The sequence below is a fragment of the Erpetoichthys calabaricus genome, chromosome 14, assembly GCF_900747795.2.
Source record: "Erpetoichthys calabaricus chromosome 14, fErpCal1.3, whole genome shotgun sequence".
NCBI classification, from domain to species: Eukaryota; Metazoa; Chordata; class Cladistia; order Polypteriformes; family Polypteridae; genus Erpetoichthys; species Erpetoichthys calabaricus.
In genome coordinates, this window is record NC_041407.2 from 109135564 (window position 1) to 109161527 (window position 25964).

General features: G+C 42.7%; 1 protein-coding gene across 1 annotated transcript in view; it reads left to right on the forward strand.

Annotated features, from left to right (window-relative positions):
- LOC114664720 (zinc finger protein 281-like) overlaps positions 1-21280 on the forward strand; it is a 58666-nt gene extending 37386 nt beyond the window's left edge. The window contains exons 4-7 of the mRNA XM_028818950.2: positions 724-847; positions 5317-5400; positions 15840-15958; positions 17444-21280. Of these exons, the coding sequence (XP_028674783.1) occupies positions 724-847; positions 5317-5400; positions 15840-15958; positions 17444-19072 (1956 nt within the window). The 3' untranslated portion in view covers positions 19073-21280. The remainder of the gene's footprint in view (positions 1-723; positions 848-5316; positions 5401-15839; positions 15959-17443) is intronic.
- The last annotated feature ends 4684 nt before the right edge of the window (positions 21281-25964 follow it).

Here is a 25964-nt window from a genome sequence, read left to right on the forward strand (position 1 = left end):
GCTGCTAATCACTTTTTCTGCCAGCGTTCGGTAAGACACAACCTGCTTTTCGATTTGGAGCTTTGTGTGCTGAATGAGCTCAGCATCTGTCATGAAGCTCTCTTCCCAGCAGTCATAGCTACCGGCACCTCATTTACATATCGAGAGTCACCCGACAGCCCATCGATTTTCTGTTTTTACTTACCTTAACCCTTAAACTGCCACATACTTGGGGGTTAATACACCCCTGGACACCAGGTACTTTTTTGCTGCACTTTTTAAGTAAATGTCACAATTCACCAAGAAAAAGTGAAATTTGAATAGAACACATTTTTTTCATGCAAAGGGCATCACAATTACTACATCACTGATCATTTTACCAACCATAAAAACTATAACAAAAAGCTACCGCAACAATCTATTATGATATGTAGAAGGTGCAAGTCACGCCAATAATGAAATTCAGTAAATCACCGAGCCAACTGCCCTTGAATTGGCTGCTCGCAGAGGCCAACGCTGATGCTGTCTAGTGAAGCGGCTGAATCCTAAGGACAGTGATGCTGATTCGCTAGGGCTGCTCAACAAATGTATGGCACGGACTGACCAGCTCCGGCGTGCTGGCAAATTGCACTGGGTACAGACTATACGCCTGTTATGGCGGTTTAAGGGTTAAGATATTTCCTTTTCCTGTTCTGTTTCTTAACACTCCTATGGTGGTCACTGTCCTTGTATTTTGTTTTTCAGTCTGGAATGCTGGATGGGGATGCTGGGAGCCTTTCTCCAAATTCAAAACCTCATATCTGCGAGCACTGCAATGCTGCGTTTCGGAGCTCCTATCACCTTCGCAGACATGTGCTTATCCACACAGGTGAGAGCCAGTGGCCCAGGTGAGGTATGGGTTACTCCAGGTTGGCATTTGTTCAATGGGGGAGTTCGGGCCTGGTTTGGATTCGGGAAACCAGGCTGCAGCAATTCAAAACTTGACAAGCTTTGCAGGTGTCTTTGAAATGTTTCATGTGTCCGTGTTGTGGATCCACATTTTGTTCTTTTGTGTTACGGAACTCCAAAGCACGTTTAGTTTTTTTATTTTTCTTTTATGTCTCCATGTCAAAATTAAAGAAGCCGCTGGTTCTGTTTTTGTAGATGTGTACTGTGCCCTCCATATTGTTTGGGGCAATTTGGTTTGCCCCCTGTGCTCCACAGTTTTTAGAATTACAAATCCGGCAATTCAGGCGCAATTCAAGTGCACATTGGAGACTTTCATTTATGGAGATTTGCACACATTTCAGTCACAACACTTTTTCTACAAGATCCTCCATTTTAGGGCACCACAAAGTTTGGGACACAGCAGTGGTGGGTCTGTTAAAGTGACTTTGTCGCATATCCATCACATGCAATGACTACTTCAAGTCTGCGATTCACCAGAAGTCACCAGGATCTTTTCTGGTGGTGCAGCCATCTTCAGCTCCTGCTTGTTTGAAGGGTTTTGTCCCCTTCAGTTTTCTCTTCAGTATATGGAAGTCCTGCTCGCTTGGACTGAAATCAGGTGACTGACTTGGCCATTCCAAGAATTTTCCCTTTTTGTGTTGTCCCAGTAGTGTTTGGTTCATTATCTTGCTGTGGGATGAAGTGCCGTCCAGAGGGTTTGGAGACATTGACTTGGAACTTGAACAGATCAGATGTTTCTACGCACCTCAGAATTCATTGTACCTCTGCCGTCAGCAGTTCCATCATCAGTGAAGAGAAGTGTGCCAGGACCTGTGCCAGCCATACATGCCCAAGTCATCACACCCCTAGCACCGCCATGTTTGACAGATGAGGTGGTCTGCTTTTGATCTTGTGCAATTCTTTCTTGTCTCCACACTCTGCTTCTGCCATCACTCTGTTGCAGGTTCATCTTGGTCTCCTCTGTCCATAAGACCTTTTCCCAGAATCCTGCAGTCTCTTTTGAAATTGTTTTTCACAAACTTTAATCTGGCCATCCTGTTATTGTGGCTTCTCAATTTCTATTCATGAAGTCATCTGCTGATGGTCATCTCTGGCATCTCCACATCGACCTCCTGCAGACTGTCTTTCTGATGTGTTGCACAGGTGTTTGGGGACTTTTTCTTGACCATTTACCATTTTCTTCTGTCCTCTACAGTGGTGGTCTTCCTTGGCCTACTAGTCCCTTTGTGATTACTGAGCCCACCAGTGTATTCTTTCTTCTTCGTGATATTCCATACAGGTAATTTCGGTCAACCTAAGGTCTTCCCCCGTGTCTCGATTGGTTTTATCAGCCTCATGATGGCTTCTTTAACTTTCATTGGTACAGCTCTTCTCCTCATGTTGAACAATGGCAACTACAGACTCGAAAGGGTAGAAGCAACCTGAGGTGTCATGAAGCTGTGAAGTCACAAACACCTTTGATGCCAATTGTGCCAACGATGATGGTGCCCTGTAATGGGGGGGGGGGGGGAGGCTTGTAGAAAAAGTGTGTGACCGAAATGTGTACAAATCCACTTAAATGAAAGACTGCAGTGTGCATTTCAATCACAAGTCTGTGCTTTTTGATTTGTAATTTTAAACTGTGTAGCAGAGGGTTTAAAAAATTAAGGAAAACGTGTCCTTGTCCCAAACATTATGGAGAGCAGCACACTGTTAGCTGTAGGAGTGTTTGCCACTGTTTATATACCCTTTTCGCTTTGGTTCACAGACTTCATTTTAAAGTGAGCCGAAGCCTGCATGATGCATGATTTAAACGTCCTTATTGTCATAAGATCTTAAGAGCCATCCTGGAAAGTTGCTGACATGCGTTTTCACTTTCTTGTACAGTTATCCCTCCTCTATCGCGGGGGTTGCGTTCCAGACGCCCCCGCGAAAGGTGAAAATCCGCGAAGTAGAAACCATATGTTTATATGGTTATTTTTATATTGTCATGCTTGGGTCACAGATTTGCACAGAAACACAGGAGGTTGTAGAGAGACAGGAACTTTATTCAAACACTGCAAACAAACATTTGTCACTTTTTCAAAAGTTTAAACTGTGCTCCATAACAAGACAGAGATGACAGTTCCGTCTCACAATTAAAAGAATGCAACCATATCTTCCTCTTCAAAGGAGTGCACGTCAGGAGCAGAGAATGTCACATAGATAGAGAAAAAAGCAAACAATCAAAAATCAATAGGGCTGTTTGGGCTTTTAAGTATGCGAAGCACCACCGGACAACGCAGCTGCTAGGAAGGGAGCAATGTGAAGGTAGCCTTTCAGCATTTTTTTTAGAAGAGCGTCCGTATTGTCTAGGGGTACGAACAGCCCCCCCTGCTCACAACCCCTCCGTCAGGAGCAGAGAATGTCAGAGAGAGTGAGAGAGAGAGATAGAGAAAAACAAACAATTAAAAATCAATACGTGCTGTTCAAGCTTTTAAGTATGCGAAGCACCATGCAGGAAGCATATCGCTTGACAAAACAGCCACATTTAAGCCCAGCAAGGAAGAGAGCAATGTGAACGTAATCTTTCAGTGTTTTTTGAGGAGCGGCCATGTCTTCTAGGGGTGTGAACAGCCCCCGTGCTCACAATATATTTGAGGAGTTTTATTTAATAGGTAATACGCGCTCTGGTTGGGTAGCTTCTCAGCCATCTGCCAATAGCATCCCTTGTATGAAATCAACTGGGCAAACCAACTGAGGAAGCATGTACCAGAAATTAAAAGACCCATTGTCCGCAGAAATCCGCGAACCAGCAAAAAATCCACGATACATATTTAAATATGCTTACATATAAAATCCGCGATAGAGTGAAGCCACGAAAGTCGAAGCGCGATATAACACGGGATTACTGTATATGTAGTATAGGGAAAGTATTGTAATCGTCCAAAAATTCAATTTCAAGATTTTGATGAATCTCTACGTTTTAGATCTCCACACATCCAAGTTACTTTCTCATAGGGTAAGTATTGTAATCGTCCAAAGAATCGATTTCGAGATTTTGATGAATCCGGACATTTTACAACTCCCCGAGTCCGGTTTACTTTCTCGTAGGGAAAGCATTGTAATCGTCCAACAATTTGACCCCGAGATTTTGATGAATCTCGACATTTTAGACCTCCCTGAGTCCGATTTACTTTCTCGTAGGGAAAGTATTGTAATCGTCCAAAAATTTGATTTTGAGATTTTGTTGCTCTTTGTGCTCTTACAGTACAATTTAAGTTTTTAAGTTTCATAAGTTTGGTTTAAGTTCATTAAAGTAGTTAAGGGTCTTACTAAGTAATGTTAAAATAATTGATTTCTGCCTAAGCATAAACAATTAGGGGCCGGATGTGTAAGAGCTATTTGCTAGTTATTTAAATTATATGAATATTTTTACTAAATATTAGTTCATAATCAATGGGAAGTTCCTATAACCCCCACAAGTTGAATTGAATTGGTATATTCTAACTATTTCTATGCGCCTCTGACTTAACATTATTCTCAGTTAGTGATCAGCCTTGCCATGTGTAAGGTGCTGAGGGCACATGGTTTTAAACCGTGCATTGTGTGTTTTGTGTACCAAGTAACACGAAAGACAAAGTACTTTAATTAAATGTGCTGCGCCGTACGTTTAAAGCATTCAGAAGAAAAGTAAAGAATCTTTAGGTATAGAAACAACTAAACTTTTACAAGAAAAGCTTAAGTTTAGAGAGTTTTAGAACTCTGAGTCCGTAAATACCTTTTTTGGAATTCTGTCTGTCTGCATGAGTGTGTAAACACGATATCTGGAGTACGCTTTCACTTCGGTCAACTAAGTTTTAAATACAAGTGTTAGGTACAAAACGTAGATTTCTATCAACTTTTGAACTGCAGTATTTCCACTAACCAGAAGTGGTACTTTACCTGAAATGTTTCCCCAAAAATATTAAACAATTCGATAATTTCACATCGTATTATGGTAAAGCACTGTGGTATTTCACCTGAACACATACTCGATTTAATTTTATTTTTTTTCATGCAGTTGCAGAGTTTATTCAACTTTACGTTTATAATAATTGTTCAATATATTATTAATTTGATTTGTTGTTCATGGTTCTTTAATCTACATCATATTAAAATGTAATCCTTGTCTTGCAGTTTAATCCTCAAATATCCATCCCCATATCTGAGTATACCAGAAAGTCGAGGGGAGACTACTCCAGATTTTTAGTTGTTAAAATTTGCAGTAATCATTCAATCTTGTCAGCTTTACTGAAATGTGATGAAATTCCTCAGCTGTTAACGCACTACTGTGTATCTGCCTTAGGTGGGGTGCCGCACTATTTGTGATGAAACCACGTAATATTTTAATGTAACCTCACACCTTTGTGGCATTTTGTTTATTCCTAGGAGAGAGGCCTTTCAGATGTAGTCAGTGTAACATGAGCTTCATACAGAAGTACCTGCTGCAGCGACATGAGAAGATTCATAGTGGTGAGTTCCAGTTGCAATCTTGAAATTAAATCAATGCTTTGTAGGCAGTAAAGACCCATCTGATGATGTTTTATTATAGCAATTTAAGCTGATGAAGTGTGATTCCTCATCATTAAGCAATTTATTGCCACCTCATAATTGTAAAGCAAAACATTGTGTCCCTGTGTCATGTGAGAGGAAACTTCTCTGTCTCGCACATGCTCAGATGAGATATACCATATTTCCCTGAAAATATGACTCCAAAAGTTGTACTAGGGCTTATTTTCAGGGGATGTCTTATACAGTATTTATTTGTGTACAATAATCTACATTTATCCAAATACAGTCATGTCATCTTCTTCTGGAATATCATCATAACTCTCCACATTCAAACCCTGAATTTCTTGCGACTCCAGCCACTTTGAGGATCCTCCGGAATCGATGTGCGTACGCTTCGATGTTTGATGAATGGCTCGATGTGGTGAACCAAATGGCGACATACAAATGCATTCGTAGTGCTTTTATATTCAAGCGTCGCATATTCCCCATTGTAATGACACGATACATTTTAAAAATCTCACATACCGTCTTTTTTCTTTGTACCTTCACAACAGCATCAGAATGTACGGCGGCGTATTTGAGCCTCTGAGAAAAAAAATTAAGGACACAGTGAAAAGGTGTACTTTGTGATTTAAAGTGGAAATGTCGTCTTAAATCTCAAAATGTCCACTCTAACCTCATAGTTTACTTTATCATTGAAGCCACCTGTGTCTTTACAACAGCTTCTTACACAGCAACCATCAAAAGCTGAAAATTTATCATGAGCACATTCGAGAATAGAACTCTTCTCTAGCGTTTGCTTCCATGGGTGCACAGATAACTCAACCTCCTGGCCACGGACCATACTGTTTTAAAATACACGGGCAAATTTATCACCAAATCTCTCCACTATACGCTAACACTTCTACGTCTCCAGGATATGGACAGTTGTATGTTTTTGACACAGCGCAAGCCACTGAAGTCCACTTACAAAATTAAAGCAAACTCTGCATGCAGCGAAAATTTACTTCTCCAGCTAGATTCCATGCTCGGAACCATCAACCCCTTCGCTAAATCATACAAACCCATACATGAAATCGCTCAGTCCAATCCAACAGCATCTGTACGAATGGTGTTCAAGAAAAACCCTAGGCAGGATTTACAACGATACAATGCCCTGACATGTCACACCGATGTTGCAGCGATTTTCGTCGGAGAAGATGGCGAACCGCCTGCCGAAAGGGACATTTGCATCTATCCCATAGGCAACTCCTGTAAACAGATTTCGACGCTCAATATGAATTGCAATCCTATGGTTTACCCACTTTTATTCCCTTACGGAGACATTGGCTGGCACCAAGATTTACAACATGTTCCCAATAAAAGAACTGGCAAGCGAATAAGGCTTACTCAATGCCAATTTTACGCGTACAGATTAGCAATGAGGAATACTTTTAGTATTTTGCCCTCCAGCGGCAAACTATTCCAGCAGTACGTCGTAGATGCGTATGTTAAAACAGAGGGCTCGCGTCTCAACTATCTCAGATTACATCAACAAGATCTGCACGTGGAACAATACAAAGGACTATCAGATGCACTGCAAGCAAACGCTTAAATAACAACATACATGTAGGCAAAATGATCATATTACCGTCCACATTTCCAGGAAGTCCAAGATATATGCAACAAAGTTATCAGGATGCCATGGCCATAGTATGTAAATTCGGAAAGCCCGATTTATTTATCACTTTCACATGTAATCCTGCTTGGCCGGAAATTCTACATGCACTGTCGGACACCCAAAGACCAGAGCACAGACCTGATATTGTAGTACGAGTAGATCTTTCGACTCATTATCCGTCTTCTCCACCAAAACACCTACAGTGGACCCTTGACTTACTAACTCAACTCGTTCACGAGGACTGGTTGTAACTCAAGCTGGTTGTAAGTCAAGACTATTTTTCCCATAAGAAATAATGGAAATGCCCTTAATGTGTTCCGAACCTCCCACAGCAACACTTACTTGACTTGTTTTAACAAAAAAGGGATGTATAATGTGCATAATTTACCAAAAACGCCAATAATTTTTCTAATGTACTAACCAAAAAGTTTTAAAGTGCCTAGCCTACCAGAAACAACAATTTCATACTGTACTCACCATTTAAGTTGACATCTTTGGCTTGCAGGAAGGAAGGAGGAGGAGATGAAATGGAAGATGGTTATTGTTTGGAAGGAGTTTTCTTATACAAATCTTTTCTTTGTAAAATTGTTGAGATGGTGGATTTCGACATTCTGTACATATTGGCGAGATTGGTCACACGAACACCACTCTCATATTTCCACACAATTTCCTTCTTCGTTTCGATTGTGATCGCTTTCTTTACCTTCATTACCTTCTCTTCCTTCCTTAGCAATTATCGAAAAAAATTATATAAATCACTGCACTGACCGAAATTACGTCCACCAACACATGTATCTGGGCCCCGACTGACGCTTACAAACACTCTCGGCTGTTTGTTTACAATCGCACAAGCGGATACACGTGACCGCATTCGGGTCGTAACGCAAGATGTTGGTCGTAAATCAAAACTAAAATTTTGGTCGTAAACCAAGTTGTTCGCATGTCAGGCCGGTCGTATATCAAGGGTCGGTCGACTGTATTCACAACTGCATCTTTCAAGAAGTATTTACTTCTTCTTGATTTCTGAATTCCTTTGTCGCCGTTTTCTGTTCCTATTCTTACACCACTGTATGCTACGGCGGGCTTCGGCTAGTTTATTTAATATTTTCTTTAGGAATCCTGTAAGCAGTTTTAATTTTCACTGATATAGGCAGATGTAGTTCTTTTTTCAGATTGCAGAAAATATAGTGTAATGATGTTGGATGTGACAGGGACAGTGCATTTTCTTTTATTAACCACTTCAGATTGAAAAATTAAAAAATGGCCTACATACTACAATAGAATGTGAACCTTTAAAGCAGAATGTAATATATGTACTGTCTGAATTTATATGTAACAGTTTGATTTTTTTAATTTTCTCAATTTGTTTACCTTAATCCTGTAAGCACTTTTATTTTTTACTGATATACTGTAAGCAAATCTTAATTCCTTTGTTCAGATTACAGTTCTGCAATGTTATGCATTTTCTTATAAACTACTTGAAACATAGTGTGGCATACAATGAACCTTTAAAGCAGGATTACAAAGCACAGTGATTTTTTTAGTGATATAGGAACATGTTAATTCCTTTCCTCAGATTACACAAAAGGTATTGCTGTGATGTCTGAAGTTATAGAGACTGTGATAAATGCAGTTGCAGATCCCACTGTTCTGAGTTCTTAAAAAAGTCAACTTTTTTTTTTTACTCATTTTATACATACAGTCATATGAAACAGTTTGGGGACCCCTCTCAGCCTGCATCATAATTGACTCTCCTTTCAACAAAAAAGATAACAGTGGTATGCCTTTCATATCTTAGGAGTACTGCGGTGTTTTCCGAACAAAGATTTTTAGTGACGCAGTGTTTAGTTGTATGAAATGAAATCAAATGTGAAAAACTGGCTGTGCACAAATGTGGGTCCCCTTGTCATTGTGCTGATTTGAATGCCTGTCACTGCTCAATGCTGATTGGTTAGATGAGCTCATTAAGCCTTGAACTTCATAGACCGGTGTGTTCAATCATGAGATATTAAAGGGATTTAAGGTGGTCAATTACAAGTTGTGCTTCCTTCCCTTTGACTCTCCTCTGAAGAGTGACAGCATGGGATCCTCAAAGCAACTCTCCAAAGATCTGAAAACAAAGATCATTGAGTCTCCTGGTTTAGGGGAAGGCTACAAAAAGCCATCTCAGAGGTTTAAACTGTCAGTTTCAACTGTAAGGAATGGAATCAGGAAATGGAAGGCCACAGGCACAGTTGCTGTTAAACCCAGCAAGTCTGGCAGGCCAAGAAAAACACAGGAGTGGCATATGGGCAGGATTGTGACAATGGTGACAGACAACCCACAGATCACCTCCAAAGACTTGCAAGAACATCTTGCTGCAGATGGTGTATCTGTACATCGTTCTACAATTCAGCACAATTTACAGTGGTGTGAAAAACTATTTGCCCCCTTCCTGATTTCTTATTCTTTTGCATGTTTGTCACACAAAATGTTTCTGATCATCAAACACATTTAACCATTACTCAAATATAACACAAGTAAACACAAAATGCAGTTTTTTAAATGATGGTTTTTATTATTTAGGGAGAAAAAAAATCCAAACCTACATGGCCCTGTGTGAAAAAGTAATTGCCCCCCCTGTTAAAAAATAACCTAACTGTGGTGTATCACACCTGAGTTCAATTTCCGTAGCCACCCCCAGGCCTGATTACTGCCACACCTGTTTCAATCAAGAAATCACTTAAATAGGAGCTGCCTGACACAGAGAAGTAGACCAAAAGCACCTCAAAAGCTAGACATCATGCCAAGATCCAAAGAAATTCAGGAACAAATGAGAACAGAAGTAATTGAGATCTATCAGTCTGGTAAAGGTTATAAAGCCATTTCTAAAGCTTTGGGACTCCAGCGAACCACAGTGAGAGCCATTATCCACAAATGGCAAAAACACGGAACAGTGGTGAACCTTCCCAGGAGTGGCCGGCCGACCAAAATTACCCCAAGAGCGCAGAGACGACTCATCCGAGAGGTCACAAAAGACCCCAGGACAACGTCTAAAGAACTGCAGGCCTCACTTGCCTCAATTAAGGTCAGTGTTCATGACTCCACCATAAGAAAGAGACTGGGCAAAAACGGCCTGCATGGCAGATGTCCAAGACGCAAACCACTGTTAAGCAAAAGAACATTAGGGCTCGTCTCAATTTTGCTAAGAAACATCTCAATGATTGCCAAGACTTTTGGGAAAATACCTTGTGGACTGATGAGACAAAAGTTGAACTTTTTGGAAGGCAAATGTCCCGTTACATCTGGCGTAAAAGGAACACAGCATTTCAGAAAAAGAACATCATACCAACAGTAAAATATGGTGGTGGTAGTGTGATGGTCTGGGGTTGTTTTGCTGCTTCAGGACCTGGAAGGCTTGCTGTGATAGATGGAACCATGAATTCTACTGTCTACCAAAAAATCCTGAAGGAGAATGTCCGGCCATCTGTTCGTCAACTCAAGCTGAAGCAATCTTGGGTGCTGCAACAGGACAATGACCCAAAACACACCAGCAAATCCACCTCTGAATGGCTGAAGAAAAACAAAATGAAGACTTTGGAGTGGCCTAGTCAAAGTCCTGACCTGAATCCAATTGAGATGCTATGGCATGACCTTAAAAAGGCGGTTCATGCAACAAAACCCTCAAATAAAGCTGAATTACAACAATTTTGCAAAGATGAGTGGGCCAAAATTCCTCCAGAGCGCTGTAAAAGACTCATTGCAAGTTATCGCAAACGCTTGATTGCAGTTATTGCTGCTAAGGGTGGCCCAACCAGTTATTAGGTTCAGGGGGCAATTACTTTTTCACACAGGGCCATGTAGGTTTGGATTTTTTTTTTCTCCCTAAATAATAAAAACCACCATTTACAAACTGCATTTTGTGTTTACTTGTGTTATATTTGACTAATGGTTAAATGTGTTTGATGATCAGAAACATTTTGTGTGACAAACATGCAAAAGAATAAGAAATCAGGAAGGGGGCAAATAGTTTTTCACACCACTGTACATAAAGAACATCTGTATGGCAGGATGATGAGAGAGAAGCCCTTTCTGCACTCACGCCACAAACAGAGTCGCTTGTTGTATGCCAATGCACATTTAGACAAGCCAGACTCATTTGGGAACAAAGTGGTTTGGACTGATGAGACACAAATGGAATTATTTGGTCAGAACAAAAAGAGCTTTGCATGGCGGAAGAACACCACCTGCTACCTATTGTCCCATTTGGTGGAGGTTCCATCATGCTGTGTGTCTAGTTCAGGGACTGGGGCCCTCATTAAAGTCGAGGGTCCGATGAATTCAATCTTGATATCAACAACTTCTTCAGGGTAATGTTCAAGCATCAGTCACAAAGTTGAAGTTACACAGGGATTGGATATTCCAACAAGACAATGAGCCAAAACACAGTTGAAAATCTACAAAGGCATTCATGCAGAGGGAGAAGTAGAATGTTCTGGAATGGCCGTCACAGTCCCCTGACTTGAATATTATCGAAAATCTATCGGATGATTTGAAGCAGGCTGTCCATCAAATTGAACTGAACTGGAGAGATTTTGTATGAAGAATGGTCAACAATACCTCCATCCAGAATCAAACACTCATCAAAGACTATAGGAGGACAGCGTCTAGAGGCTCAAAGGAGCAAAAGGAGGCTCAACTAAGTATTGACGTCATCTCTGTTGGGGTGCCCACATTTATGCACCTGTCTAATTTTGTTAGGATGCATGTTGCATATTTTCTGTTAATCCAATAAACTTAATGTCACTGCTGAAATACTACTGTGTCCATAAGGCATGTCAGATATTAAAAGGAAGTATCAGTCAATGAGAAACAAAAATCCAAAGAATTAAGAGGGTTCCCAGACTTTTTCATATGACTGTATAGTGATGTGCTTTACACTACGATGGTTTACCTAAAATTACATTTAAAAAAATTGCAATATATCACCTTGCTTACAGTATTGCAATATACTGAATCGTAATGCCTGTATTATGATACGTGTCATATCGCAAAATTCTTGCCAATACACAGCCCTAATTGAGACCAGTCATTTCAGGAAGGAGAAGGAATAATGCGATTGCCTGAGCGTTTGCCCCCGGAAGTCTATTCTGTGGACTCTTCTACCCACAGCTGCTAAGAGTGTGTGCAAACGGATAGAGTGCAATGGACTATAAAATCCTTAACAGTAACCCAGTCAAGGGTTTACCTGGCTACATGATCAGTGTGTTTGTGGAGGAATCCAACTCTGTTAGGTCAGGTTTGTCAGGGACCAACAACCCAATTTCTCTAACTGGAGTAAGCGTTTACATGGCATTTTAGAAATTGGGTTTCTCTGACTAACTGGCCGCATGGAAATGTGCTAAAGGACAGAAAATTCTTGGAAAAGTCTTGTGACGCAACACTGCTGTTAGAAGTTCACACTAAAGTGTAGTGCAATCTGTGAAATGTCACTAGAGGGAGCACTTCAGCTATTTACGATCTGAGGGATCAGTAAGGCTTGTTGTCGAGTTAAATTGTTTGTGACATGTAGCCGTCAAAAAGGGGAAATTTGGTTATTTCATTGAGCAGGATGGTTTTGCAAATGTTCTATCGAATCTTCTCTAAAATCGCACTGAGATTTTTGTTAATGTACAATTCCTCTGTTGGGTGTGGAGGATGATTTCAAAGATTAGGAATCCTTTGCTGGTAAGTTGGATAGCATTTATTTCAGAGGGGTGTTGACATCATTTCCCAGTTACCTGAATTTTGTAAGTAGTGACTCCGGCTGGATGTTGTGTAAGTAGAACCAAACAAATACACAATCATGTGACACATAAATCAGTCTAGTTAATAAATCTTAGCTTAGTTTATAATAAAGGAATAAGAACACCATGATATGAAATTTATGAATAAGGCCCTGCATACATGATAGACAGCTAAATTATTATGTATTTGTACAAAAAATAAAATCTATAAATACAAAATATAAAGTGTTAACAAAACCTAATATACTACCCACTTAACATAACAGCCCCAATCAAGAAAACAAGGTAGTTTTAGAAACTATATAAAAACTTATTTTGTTTTTATATAGAAACGTATAAAAATGGAAAAAACAAAAATGTGCTTCATGAGGTCTTTTTATATTTTGGATTCTTTATGAATTCACTGTTTTGAAATCGTCAAAAACTCTATTTTGAGATTTTGATGCATCTCAACATTTTTGTCCTCCCTGAGTTCGATTTACTTTCTCGTAGGGAAAGAATTGTAATTGTCCGTTTTTGGAATTGCGTCTCCGTCTGTGTGTGTGTGTGTGTATATATAAACACGATAACCTGTGTTACGCTTTCACTTCGGTCAACCAAATTTTTCATACGAGTATCAAATACATAATGGAGATTTCTATCAACTTTTGAGCTAAAGTATTTCCAGCAAACCGGAAGTGGTACTTTACCTGAAACGTTTCCCCAAAAAATATTATACATTTTGATAATTTCACATCATATTATGGTAAAGCACCACCTTCTAAGCATTTTTTGTCTCTTTGCATGTTTTCGAAAAATGACCGGTTTTTCAGATTACCACAGTTTTCCATTTGACATTAAATGGTAATACATATTGTACATATTTGAGATCATTTTTGCTTTACGTAAACGAAATTAAAAGTATTACGTTACTAAAGTCTGTTGCAATTTTTGACCCTCTTCCGCTTACTGAAAGTGGTAATTTACCTGAATTGTTCACCAAAATAAAATACAATATTTATATTTCATCGTATATTTCATTATAATTGTCTGTTGCGTTTCGTTTGATATGTATGCTGGGCCTTATTTCATAAGTTTCCTATTATGATGTTCTTATTCCTTTATTATAATCTATGCTAAAATTTATTAAACAGACTGATTTATGTTTCAAATGATTGTATATTTGTTCTGCTTACCCTTCTGTGTAATTGTACTCTTCGTAAGTAGGTTATTCTTCTTTGCGTCTTTCACGGTTATTTTGGTAGATGTTGTGTTGGCCATTTAAATGTGTTTAGTTAACCATGTTTATTACTGTATATACTCACAAATACGTTCTCCCACAGATAAGTTGGGACTTGATTTTAAATTATAATTTACAGTATTTTATAATGTCAGTCATATAAATCAAATGCGGAAAACTCACGCTATTGGTCCAAGAGATTACGACATACTAACGCCCACCTGAGAGAGGAACCACGGAGCACACAGCCTTTTTATCTCTATGTATTGTGCCTGCGTGACCACACAGTAATACTCAAACTATTTCGAAGGGACGTTTGCACTGATTTGTGTTTTTTGTATCTCACACCCTCATACACCTTTATCGTAAGAGCATCATTTATCAACAATTAGAAGAAAATATGAAGCTGGCTTTAAATTAAAAGTCATTAAAGTAGCGAAAGAAATTGGTAACTGCACTGCTGCAACAAAATTTGATGCGTCTGAGAAACTGATGTGAGATTGAAGGAGGCAAAATTAAGTGTTGAATTTTTCAACGGTCCTATAAGTTGGGGTCTGATTTTATGATCGATTTTTCTGGTTTCAAGACCCAGCCTATACATGAGTATATATGGTAAGTTTAATTGTGTATAAGCAATGGCAGCTGGGCAGAGTCGCCGGTTTAGGGTGATGGCTAGTGTTAGTCGGCCAGAGAGTGAGCAGTTTGCCTGCCTTGTGTGCCAGTATCTCATGTCATATGCTGTGACTCGGCTTTATTTCACAATTGCATGATTTGGATACGAGTCAGCATTAAATTCTTATCAAATTGTGTCCAATATGCACCAGGCCTTTTTTTTTTTTTCCTCTTTCTTATCAGTTAGTGACGTCTTCTGTTTTTATGTTCACCACATGACTTGCGTTTTCTTCTCTCCTATCACTGAGCATGAGAGTGTGTTAGTTGTTGTGTGGGTCCATTTCATTCTCAAGCCAGAATATTACACATATGGTAGATTTAGAAAGTAATTAGATGACTTGACTTGATTTAATTTTAAATGGTTAGGATTTGCCATTTTTACCCAGCAGTCTACAGATCAATAACCAGAATTACGAAGCGAAAACATGTGACCAGAAGGGTTTGCAGATTTAGTAAAAAAAAAAAAAATCAAAGAACCTTAGAAGTATTCGGACCCCTAATTCACTGCCCCTTGAGCAGGAATCCCACCTTTTGAGTCCTCTTGGATTAGTCTCTATAAGCTGGGCAGTTGATCCCAATCTTCCTGGCAGATCCTCTCAATCCCCATAGAACATCAGTGGAGTGCCCTGAAGGTGGCAGGTCACATATGCTTCCTGTTGTCTGTGCCTGCTGCTGGGATGAACTCCGGGTTGCTGTAAATGTTTACTGGAATAAAGCTGTGGGTTCAGGGAGTGAATGCGGGACATTTTATGAAGCACAGAGACGCCGACCTCCTGGTCTCTGCTGCTCTGGCTGCCTTGTCACATGTGCCAGTGAATTTGAAATCTGCTTCAAAAATATCAAATCAGAATTCATAAGGAAAAGAATTAACACCAAATGAAGGGATGTGTGAGGTGAGTGATAAATGAATGGCGGGGCTTGAAGATGACAAGAAAAAGAATGTAGAGCATTAGATGAGGCTGGGACTGCTGACCTCCACCTTGTTGTAGAGCTGAGGGGTGGTTGGACCAGCCTTAATAATAATGTTGCGCCTTTCCCATGCACAAGTTGGTTGTGGAACTGATGGCTGATTGTTTTATTACAGGAGAGAAGCCCTTCAGCTGTGACCAGTGTAATATGAGGTTCATTCAGAAGTACCACATGGAGAGACACAAGAGGACGCACAGTGGAGAAAAGCCATACAAATGTGACACCTGCCAACAGGTAATGTGTAGTGGGGAGCTGAGAGTGTGTGTGTGTGTGTGTGTGTGTGTGTGTGTGTGTGCCTCAAGTCCTAGACACTTGCTAGACTTCCTAGACACCAAAGCTCGCCAGTCCAAAATAACATCAAGTTGGGCTTAGAAGACCCCCTAATGTCATACTGTCCACTACCCTGCTTCATCACTTATTCCATGTGTCTGTGGTTCTCTTCCTAACGTTTGTGTTAAACTTCCCTCTTCACAAGTTTCTAGCTGTGTCCCCGTGTTCTAGAAGTCACCATCTTGATCCACTGCACTTATTCCCTTCATCATTTTAAACACTTCAGTCAGGTCTCCTCTTAATCGCCATTTGCCTGAACTGTGTTCACCTCCTTCAGTCTTACTTCATAACTCATTCCTGTTATCTGTCTGGTTGCTCTTCTCTGGCACTCCTATGTCATTTCTGTAACACAGAAACCAAAACAGTTCAGGGCTGCATCAGCAGTGGGCAGGAGGAGGAGTATAGGAACCTAATCAAGGACTTTGTTAAATAGTGCGACTCAAACCACCTACAACTGAACACCAGCAAAACCAAAGAGCTGGTGGTGGATTTTAGGAGGACCAGGCCCCTCATGGACCCCGTGATCATCAGAGGTGACTGTGTACAGAGGGTGCGGACCTATAAATACCTGGGAGTGCAGTACCTCCTTAGTAGTCCCTGTTACTGCTCTGAGGTTATCCACTTGCTCACTTATAAACACATTCTGGGTATTTGAATTCAATGTCTGGATTGTTTTCTTCATGCCTTCCTCTGATGGATGCTTTTCAGTGAGTTTATGAGTCATTTGTTCATTTTGACAGCTGAGGTGGCAGATGTGATGGGTAGCGCTGGCCTCTCTGAGACCCTGTGGACGTGGCCTTCATTAAATAAGTGACGTGATGTCTAAGGACAAATGGTGGCACCAAAAGACTTGGCTTGTTACAGCAAAGAGTCCGATCTTGTAGTTGATTTAGATGTACCTGTTGAGCTTAGTTTTCCTATGGGGCGTTTTGTGTTGCTCGATGGCAAACCAAATCACAACTAAAGGTGCCAGTTCTCTACAAAAATTGACAAACTCCAAGGACGTGAAAGCTTTGATAAGCCTCAGCGCCTTGGGTTGAGTGGTTTACAGTGGCGCCTTTTGGAATCACATTGACGGTCTTAACATTCACAGTGACCTTAAACTTTGTGAGATGTTGATTCGAAAGCCCAGGTAAGCATAACACTAATGCCAACATCCGCCCAGAGTCCCCTGGCATCCATGTTACAGTCAGGAGCTCTCTGCTTTACCACACTGGGTAGCCGCTTCTCAGTTTTTTGTCATTCATTGCCCTTGAATAGGATAGGCCACCAAACCCAACCAATGAATGCTTTCCAAGGGGCTGCCGCAGCTTTGCCCCGTGTTTGTCCGTTCATGCGCCCGCGTGTCTGCCCGTTTGCTCCCCAACACCTTATTTCTTGTCTTTTCAGTATTTTTCAAGGACGGATCGACTGTTAAAGCACAAGAGGACATGTGGAGAAGCCATAAAGAAAGGAATGGAGCCTGGGACCTCTGACCAGGGAAGTGGAGATATCGGGCACAGCAGCTACAGCCTTACTCAGGGAAATATAAGTGCTTCCGGGCGGAAAAAGGGCAAATCCAAAAATGCTTCCGGTGAAGCCAGCGAGCGGAAGAAGAAGAAACTAAGTGAAACGCAAATACCAACTAATCTCGGCCTCCACGACTACGCAGTAGAGATACCCATCGTCTCGTCAAGCAACAGTCTGGTGGGTGGCAACGTGCACAGTCTGCATTCGCGGGCACCGAAACTGGTCTTCAAGAAGGTCAGTAGGAAGTCGGTGGAAAAGAATGAACTGGCCTTGGGGGCAGCCGCCGGCATGGTCGGCCAAAAGCTGCTATCTGAAAAGTCGGGATCTCTCGACTTATCCGGCGGCACGGGGGTTGATGGAATGGGCCTCCTGCAGGGATCCTCGTCTAAGCCGGGCCAGACCAGCAGCAACTATGATGACGCCATGCAGTTTCTGAAGAAAAGGCGGTACTTGCAGGCTGCCAACAGCGGTGATTATGGAGTGAACGTGGGTCACATGGCCTCCCAACAAACTGTAATTCAGGGTGCCATCACCAGTGTGATGGAAAGCGAGGCCACGCTCAACCTTTTGGACTCCTCCCCGATGAACGTGGACATGAAGCCATGTCACGACAAGTCTGGGATCCCGGACGAGGTGCTGCAGAGCCTCCTTGACCACTATTCCCAAAAATCGGACGGGCAGCACGACGTCACCTTCGACATTAGTGACCAGCACGTCGACATCCACTCCTCTGGCGACAACCCTGAGATGGGCCAGGAGGAGAACGTGTGCTCCGACTCGCCGTCGTCCACCGCCGACAAGTCCCTCATCATGCACGAGTATTCCAAATTCCTCCTGCAAGCTTTAGAGAGGACGAGCCACAGCAGCACCTTCACCCTGGGCTCGGGCTCACCCTTCGTCAGCCTCTCCTCCTCCTCGCACCCCAACACCTTGTTTTCTGACAAGCACGTGTACACTACGCCTCCCCTGGAGAGCGGTTTCGGCCAGTCTGTTACCTCAGTGTTGCCCGCCGCGTTGCCAAAGTCCCATTTTGGGATGTTGGTGGGCTCTTCCCAGCCCAGCTTCCACTTGAGCAGCCTGGATTCGGCACATCAGCAGCTGACCCCTTCTCAGGAGCTCACCGACCAGATCGAGCAGCAGAAGAGCCTGGAGCCCCCCACAGGTTACCCGATGGCGGCCCAGGAGCTGGGCGGCCAGAAGGAACAGGGAAAGAGCACTTCTTCCAGCTACCAGATATCGTCTCAGGAGCTGGCGGTCCAGCTCGACCCCGGCAAGAACATTGACCTGCGAGCAACGTACCAGATTGAGAACTTCGCCCAGGCGTTTGGTTCTCAGTTCAAGTCGGGCAGCAGGGTGCCGCTGGCTTTTAGCAGCGGCACGGCGGCAGAGGTCGACCACCGAATACGGACTCCGGTGTCAGAATTCTCAGGGTACACTAATTTGTTGTCAGATGTTAATGAGCCAGTTAGTACAGGATCAAAGACCCCAACGAGCCAAAGCTACAGGTAAGGTCTCGAGACTCAACACCTGCTTGGAGGCTTTTGATATCGTCAGTTATTGGTTCTTTTGTTTTTTTTTTTTGTTTTTTAATTACACTGCCATTAGAATGTTTCTAAAGTCCTACCAGGAAATGGTGTACGTGACGTCCTTCCAATGCAACTCTTTTATTTTATTTTTTATTATTATTATTTTTTTTTGTTGTTTTTTTAATTATCTAGGCGTTTTATTCATGATATTGTAATAAAGTTAGGTCAGGTCGGGGTGAATTTTAAGCAGAATAGAATAGTTGGAGACTGGCTTAACTATTTTTTCAATAAACCTGTGTTTTAGCAATCAGTTCTTTACAATTGTAGTCGAAAATAATAAAAAGAAAAAATGGCAGGGAATAGCCCAGTTTTTCAAAATAGCAAAAAAAAAAAAAAAAAAAAATGGAAAAAAAAAAAAAAAAAATTGAGTCTGTTACAAGGAAATTAAGTATTACTCAGGAATAAAAAGAGACAGCTGTACTAAGGCGGGGAGGGGTAAGTAAAGTAAAGTAAGGGGGGGTAGGGTGGGGTGGGCAAGCGGGCGGATGCAGGCCTGTTTATGAGTGCAAGAGAGAGAGAAAGCCGTTGCCCGAGGAGACATGCCAACGTGCCACTCTCTTCAGCTGCATATGCAAAGGACCCCTTGGGGTCCACACCGTCAAGCGTCTGCCACTTTTTGTTTTTTGTTTTTTTTATTATTAGCAACCCTGGTGTCCTGCCCGGGGGGATTGCTGTCTGTTCAACATTGCACACGCTAACGATTAACTATCGTCGTCATCATCGTCGTCGTCGTCCTTGTCGTCTTCTTCACTGGCCACCGTGGGTGAGCCGTGGCTGCTGAACTCCAATTTTTTTTTTTTTTTTTTTATGCACTGACTGTAAAGTTTTTTTATTTTTTAATTTTTATTATTTTTGTCTCGTATCTCAATACAGTGCAGTAGGTTCACCCCAGCCGGAGTGCCCTTTTGGAGGATTTTCTGCCCACTGAAACCAATGTTGTGGTTTAACGCAAGCAAACCAGCATCCCAGGCTGGTACTCCGCAGTGCCAAGCTGTGCAAAATAGTCGATGGGTAAAATTGCGCCTCCTGTAGGTGGTGAGAGGAAGGAGGCATTAACAACTAGAAGAGCTGGAATTTTCACTGAATGTTACCAATTTTGTAATTTATATCTACATTTTTTTTTTTTTTTCTTTTATCAATTTTTGTCCCCAAAAAACACAAAAACACAAAAAGCTGTGCAAACAAAACAACAACAAAAAAAAAAAAATCAGTGGACCTTCACTCACTAACCAAAAAATAATAATAATGAGATTCCACCCGAGGTGATTGACAAGTGTTATTTCTGCAGCTGGACTTTGCTTTGTCTTCCATATTTATTGAATTCTCCCGGAAAGGGCCGGAAGGATTGTTTGGTGGAGCCCGTGGCGAAAGTGAAAAGCCCTTTGGACGTAGCGCAAAAAAAAAAAAGAGAGAGACTGCAAAGTGACCCTAGGGAACAACATGTGACCACTCGAGTGACGTGCGATGTTTTTTATATACCTCAAATCACTGCTGGAGCGTAAAGCAGGGACTGCGAAATTCACATCGACGAAGCCAACCGTGTTTACAAGGAGAGAGATAACGAACAAATACAAGACAAAAAAAAAAAAAAAAACCAACAAGGTCGTCGTGACGCCAAGCAGTGTGCCGTTCTTGTGAGTTCCACTTTGACATTTTTTTCTTACCATGTATTTTTATTTTTTCTTTTGCCATATTGTGTTTTTAATTAAATTTAGACAAGACAGTGTTTACAAGCAAGTATGTATAAAAAAGAAAACACTAAACGTGTGACTTCTTCTTCTTCCTCTTCGTTTTTTTCTCTCCCCCCCTGTAGTTGACTCTTCTGTTCCGTATTTTTTTTTTTTTTTTTCCTTCTTGTCGCCATATCAAACTCTTTTTAGAATCCAACGGCTTTCTTTGCTGTCTAATTTAATTTGTATTTTTATTTTATTTTTTTGTTTGTTTTCCTTCTTTTAAGACCTGTGATGTGACTCTTTGCAGGACTGTAACAGTTCATTCAATTTATAATTGTTTAGATGAATTCATTAAAACTTCTGTTATCAACAGTTTTGCTTAAATATTTTGAATGCTTGTATGTGAATGTTTCTGACAATGGCTGGGTTTAAACAAAAAAATAATAATAATAATAATATTTGCCTTGGCTGTGTTCGTGTCTCTTTCTGTCCAAGATGTCACATGGCGGCACGACTTCAAGTCTGGAGGGGACGGCGGTGGTTGCTGATCTCGTCTCCCCCACAGTGTCCAGTTACTCGACCGGTTAATCGCTGGGTGTGTCAATGACTCCGTGACGACTTTCCGCCTTGTTTTTCCCCCACACATTTCTGAAGTATCGCAAGCTCGCCGAGAACACGCAGCCTGGCAAAAACTTTACAGGTAGGCCAAGTTCAGCTGCGATCTCTGTTCCCTCATACGTTTGAAGAGTTCCGTTGACTATAATGCGCTGCAAACTGTATGTGTGATTTTTATTTTATTTTTTTTTACCCCCCCCCACATAATTTATTTTCCACGTGTTGTCCGGGAACCGTTGTATTTTCCTGTTTCTTCACCCTGCTAACCCATTAGAAATGGTCGCCAAACGTCCAGTCAAGGCCAACATTTTCCATCCATCTTAGCTAAGGAGTTTCAGGCTCCATACACCAAGTGTGTCAAGTCAATGAGGGAGGGTGGTCTTGATGTCAGGTACATAACACACAAGGTGTGTCGGACCCACAAGTCTCTCTTCTGTTTGTGAGGCCCAAAACGCCCACTTTCTTCATTCCACGTAAGTGCTGCTTGGTTGTCCGCTCCAGCTGCAGACCTTCGTGATTCATTCGGTAGCTCTGCTGGACAGCCAATGGGATGGGAGATTTTTGTCACATGGTCTTTACTTTGCGTCAGGTAACTCCTCCCCCAGCCCTTATCTTAACCCTCGTGTCACCAGATGTTATCAGAGACATGTATAAATATAAAGCAGCAGCCTTCTCGATGGAGAGGAGCTCTGGAGGGTCCTTCCTCAGATAGCGTTGGTTGCATCTCTTAAGACTCGATCCCGTTTGGTTGAGACAAGTCATTGGGTACGTCAGGTTTAGAAGACTGGCGGTCACGGGAGTCTCCAATTCTCTTTAACTCTTTCAAGGCAGGTGTTGATAAGTGTCGACACACACAGATCTGGAGGCTAACTAACCGCCAGGACAAATCACCTCAGACGTGTTGTATAGTTCTGTCCACTAGATGGCAGCAAAAACCCATGTGAGGACGCGGAGTCGCCCTTCGTTTAAGCTCCTCTCGTCTAAAGGAATCCACTGTGTGTATTGTCGGGGACTCGGATCGGATTCTGCACTGTCGGATCAGGAGTTTTGAGTTGTCGGAGGAATTCTGCTGAAAAACCGTTTTGTTAGTTTTATGTTTTTCCTCAATCTGGATAATAAAAACGAAACGATCACAAAAAAATGAAGCCTCCAGAGAGTTAAGACTTCTGCCCGAGTTGTAGGCGATCAAATTCTTACTTCACTCAATGACATGCAAATCAATTTCTAACTTTGATGTCATGTGTCTTTTATGGATTTTTTGGTTGATATTCCGTCTCTCCATTCAAATGAAACCACCATGAAAATTTGAGACAGTTCCTTTCATTCTGAATGAGCAAACTTAAAAATTCAACGGGGGGATCAAATCCTTATCCCCCCTTCACCACCACCACTGTAGCTCAACTAAGGACTATTCAAACTCCATTCGTCCCGTCCCCCCGCATGTCAAGTCAAATGAAGGAGGGTGGTCTTGATGTCCGGGACTTGTCCCGTCACATTAGTAGCTGAGAGATCGACGGATTTCGGCCTTAATTTACATGATCAGATTTTCAGTGGTCCGACATAAAATCTCGTTTGTCCATTGCTTGGAGTCGTGTTTACCAACCTTTTGAGGTGTCACAGTCCACTCTCTCACATGCTAGTGTAGGGTCCGTTCTTATTTGGGGGGGGGGGGGGTCTCTTCACCCGTTCATCCTCACAAGGGGCTCCCGACTCTGCTCTTTAAAGATCTTCAGTGACGTTTCAGGTCGTCGGACTGCGAGGGTCACTGCAAACCGCCGGCCCTGCACACCCCGTGAGGTATTCCACTGTGTTTCCATCGTTATCTCGTTGGAGGGGCCCATCCTCAGTGGGGTGACGTTTGCTTCCAGAATGTGCCGGTAATTGTTTGACTCCATTCCTTCCCCCACGGCTGCCACACAAGCTCAAAGCTGATCGATTCTCTGCCATGCTTCATAGTTGGAGTTGGGTTCTTTTCTGGACCCAACGTGGATAATGGGGTGCCCCCCCCTCAAAGAGTCTAGCATGGGGGGGGGGGTGAATGGTCCCCAAACAGTCGCCAGAAAGTTGGATGAATCGAGTGCAGTTGTCAGAGTGGGAGTTGGGGACAGTCGTCCACGATTGGCTGCGATAGTCTGAGGGGTTTGGGGGGGGGGTTTGGGGTTTCGTCAGGGGTGGGGGATCAGTTTGGTGTTTTTTCAAATCAATGTTACTTCTTCACAGGTGTGCTAGAGCAGCATGCAAAACTTTGCCCCCGATTTAACTTAAAATGTCCGTTAGTGTGGATAGTTAGGTGGGCCGAAGATGACCAGACCACCACAAGGCATCCATTTCAAGGGGACACTTTTAGTGTGGCGTTGTTTTTTTTTTTTTTTTTGATTTGTAGAATTGTACAGTGCAAGCGGGAAAGGAGCACCCCCCTGATATTTGAGGTCTCGGATCACTTTTCCTAGGGTGGTCTTGAACCTTCCATTAGCTTGTCAGGACTGTGGCTCGTTCAGGAGACCCAACCGGCCATGCAAATGTCAAAGCTGTTTAAATAATTCTCGTCCCAATGATCGGCAGCCATGAGCTTCCTCTAAGCAGCTGCCCCGGTGCTCTGGAAAATCAGACAGTTGAGGTTCAACAAAGCAGGGGGAGGCGACAAGAAGACAGCAAAATGTTTTCAGGGGTCCGTTCTCCTCAGATTGTCGTGATATTAAGAAATGGCAGTTAACAGGAACGGCGGAGGTCAAGTTGAGGTCTTGGAAGAACTGAAAGAACTGCTGGAAAGGCAACTCGGAGCCCCCCCTGTGTGACTTCAGGAAGATTCAGCAGCCTCTGGTGTGGTGGTCCGCTTTTGTTTAAATCTGACCTTAGGGTAGAGTCGACAGAAGACAAACCTTTACTGCATCTCAGCCACCAAACTCCGCACCTGAAGTTTGCAAATGAACCTCTGAACGAGCCTGAGGCATTCAGGAAGTCGAAATGAAACCTAAAAGTGTGTGGGGGGCAAATCCCCGGAAAAGAATCCGTCCCCAACGATGAAGCAGTGGCAGTGGATCGATCAGCTTTGTGCTTGTGTGGCAGCCGTGGAGGGAGGAATGGAGTCAAATAATTACCGGCACATTCTGGAAGCAAACGTCACCCCATCGAGTATGGGCCCCTCCAACGAGATAAGGATCCGAAACACAGGGGTGCAGGCTGGCGACCTCAAACGTCATTGAAGATCTCCAAAGAGCAGCGACGGGCCCCAAGAATCTCCGAGTCGGGAGCCAAATGAGATGAAGGAGGGTGGTCTTGATGTCCGGGACTCGTCCCGTCACATTAGTAGCCGAGAGATGGGCGGATTTCAGCCGTCATTTACGTGATCAGATTTTCAGTGGTCTGACATAAAATCTCGTTTGTACTCGGTGGCTTTGCATGTCCATTGCTTGGAGTCGTGTTTACCAACCTTTTGAGGTGTCACAGTCCACTCTCTCACATGCCTAGTGTAGGGTCCGTTCTTACTTTTGGGGGGGGGGGGGGGGGGGGGGGGATCTTTGCCCGTTCGTCCTCACAAGGGGCTCCCGACTCTGTTCTTTTGAGATCTTCAATGATGTTTCAGGTCGTCGGACTGCGAGGGTCACTGCAAACTGCCAGCCCTGCACCCCGTGAGCTATTCCACTATGTTTTCATCGTTATCTCGTTGGAGGGGCCCATCCTCAATGGGGTGACGTTGGCATCGGCGGAGGGAGGAATGGAGTCAAATAATTACCGGCACATTCTGGAAGCAAACGTCACCCCATCGAGTATCGGCCCCTCCAACGAGATAAGGATCTGAAACACAATGGAATACCTCACGAGGTGCAGGTTGGCGCCCTGAGACATCATTGAAGATCTCCAAAGAGCAGTGACGGGCCCCAAGAATCTGAGTCGGGAGCCCCTTGTGAGGATGAATGAGCGAAGAGACCCTCAAGGAAGAACGGAAAGACTCCTAGCAGCCTACAAAAAGCATTTATAAGCTGTGTAAAGGGGGTCTTACTAAGTACTGGACCGTGTCGGGGGCCCAAACTGTTGCTTCAGGCCCTTTTCATTTTTTCTTCTGGGCCTTTCGTGCATGATGGGACTAAAACTGTTTACATCCATCCATCCATCCATTTTCCAACCCGCTGAATCCGAACACCGGGTCACGGGGGGTCTGCTGGAGCCATCCCAGCCAACACGGGGCACAAGGCAGGAACCAATCCTGGGCAGGGTGCCAATGCACCGCAGTAAAACTGTCACCTTACTGAAAATCTTAAAAGAAATGTGACGTCTGTTGGAGATCGGCTCATCTTCTGCTTGCTTCTCTGTTCACACTAACAGACATTTCAAGCAAGGCCGGAGGGGGGGGGTGGTCACAGACTTTTGCATGCCGCTGGATGTGTGCGTTTGCCACGTGAAGTTGTGTCCTGAAGTGAATCGTTTTCTATAAACACTTCACATTTCAGTCTACGGGGCACAGGGTTAAAACTTGAAAATGGACCAAATGCGTCCGTTGTGGAGCGTTGATCCGAGCCTCGAAGTTAC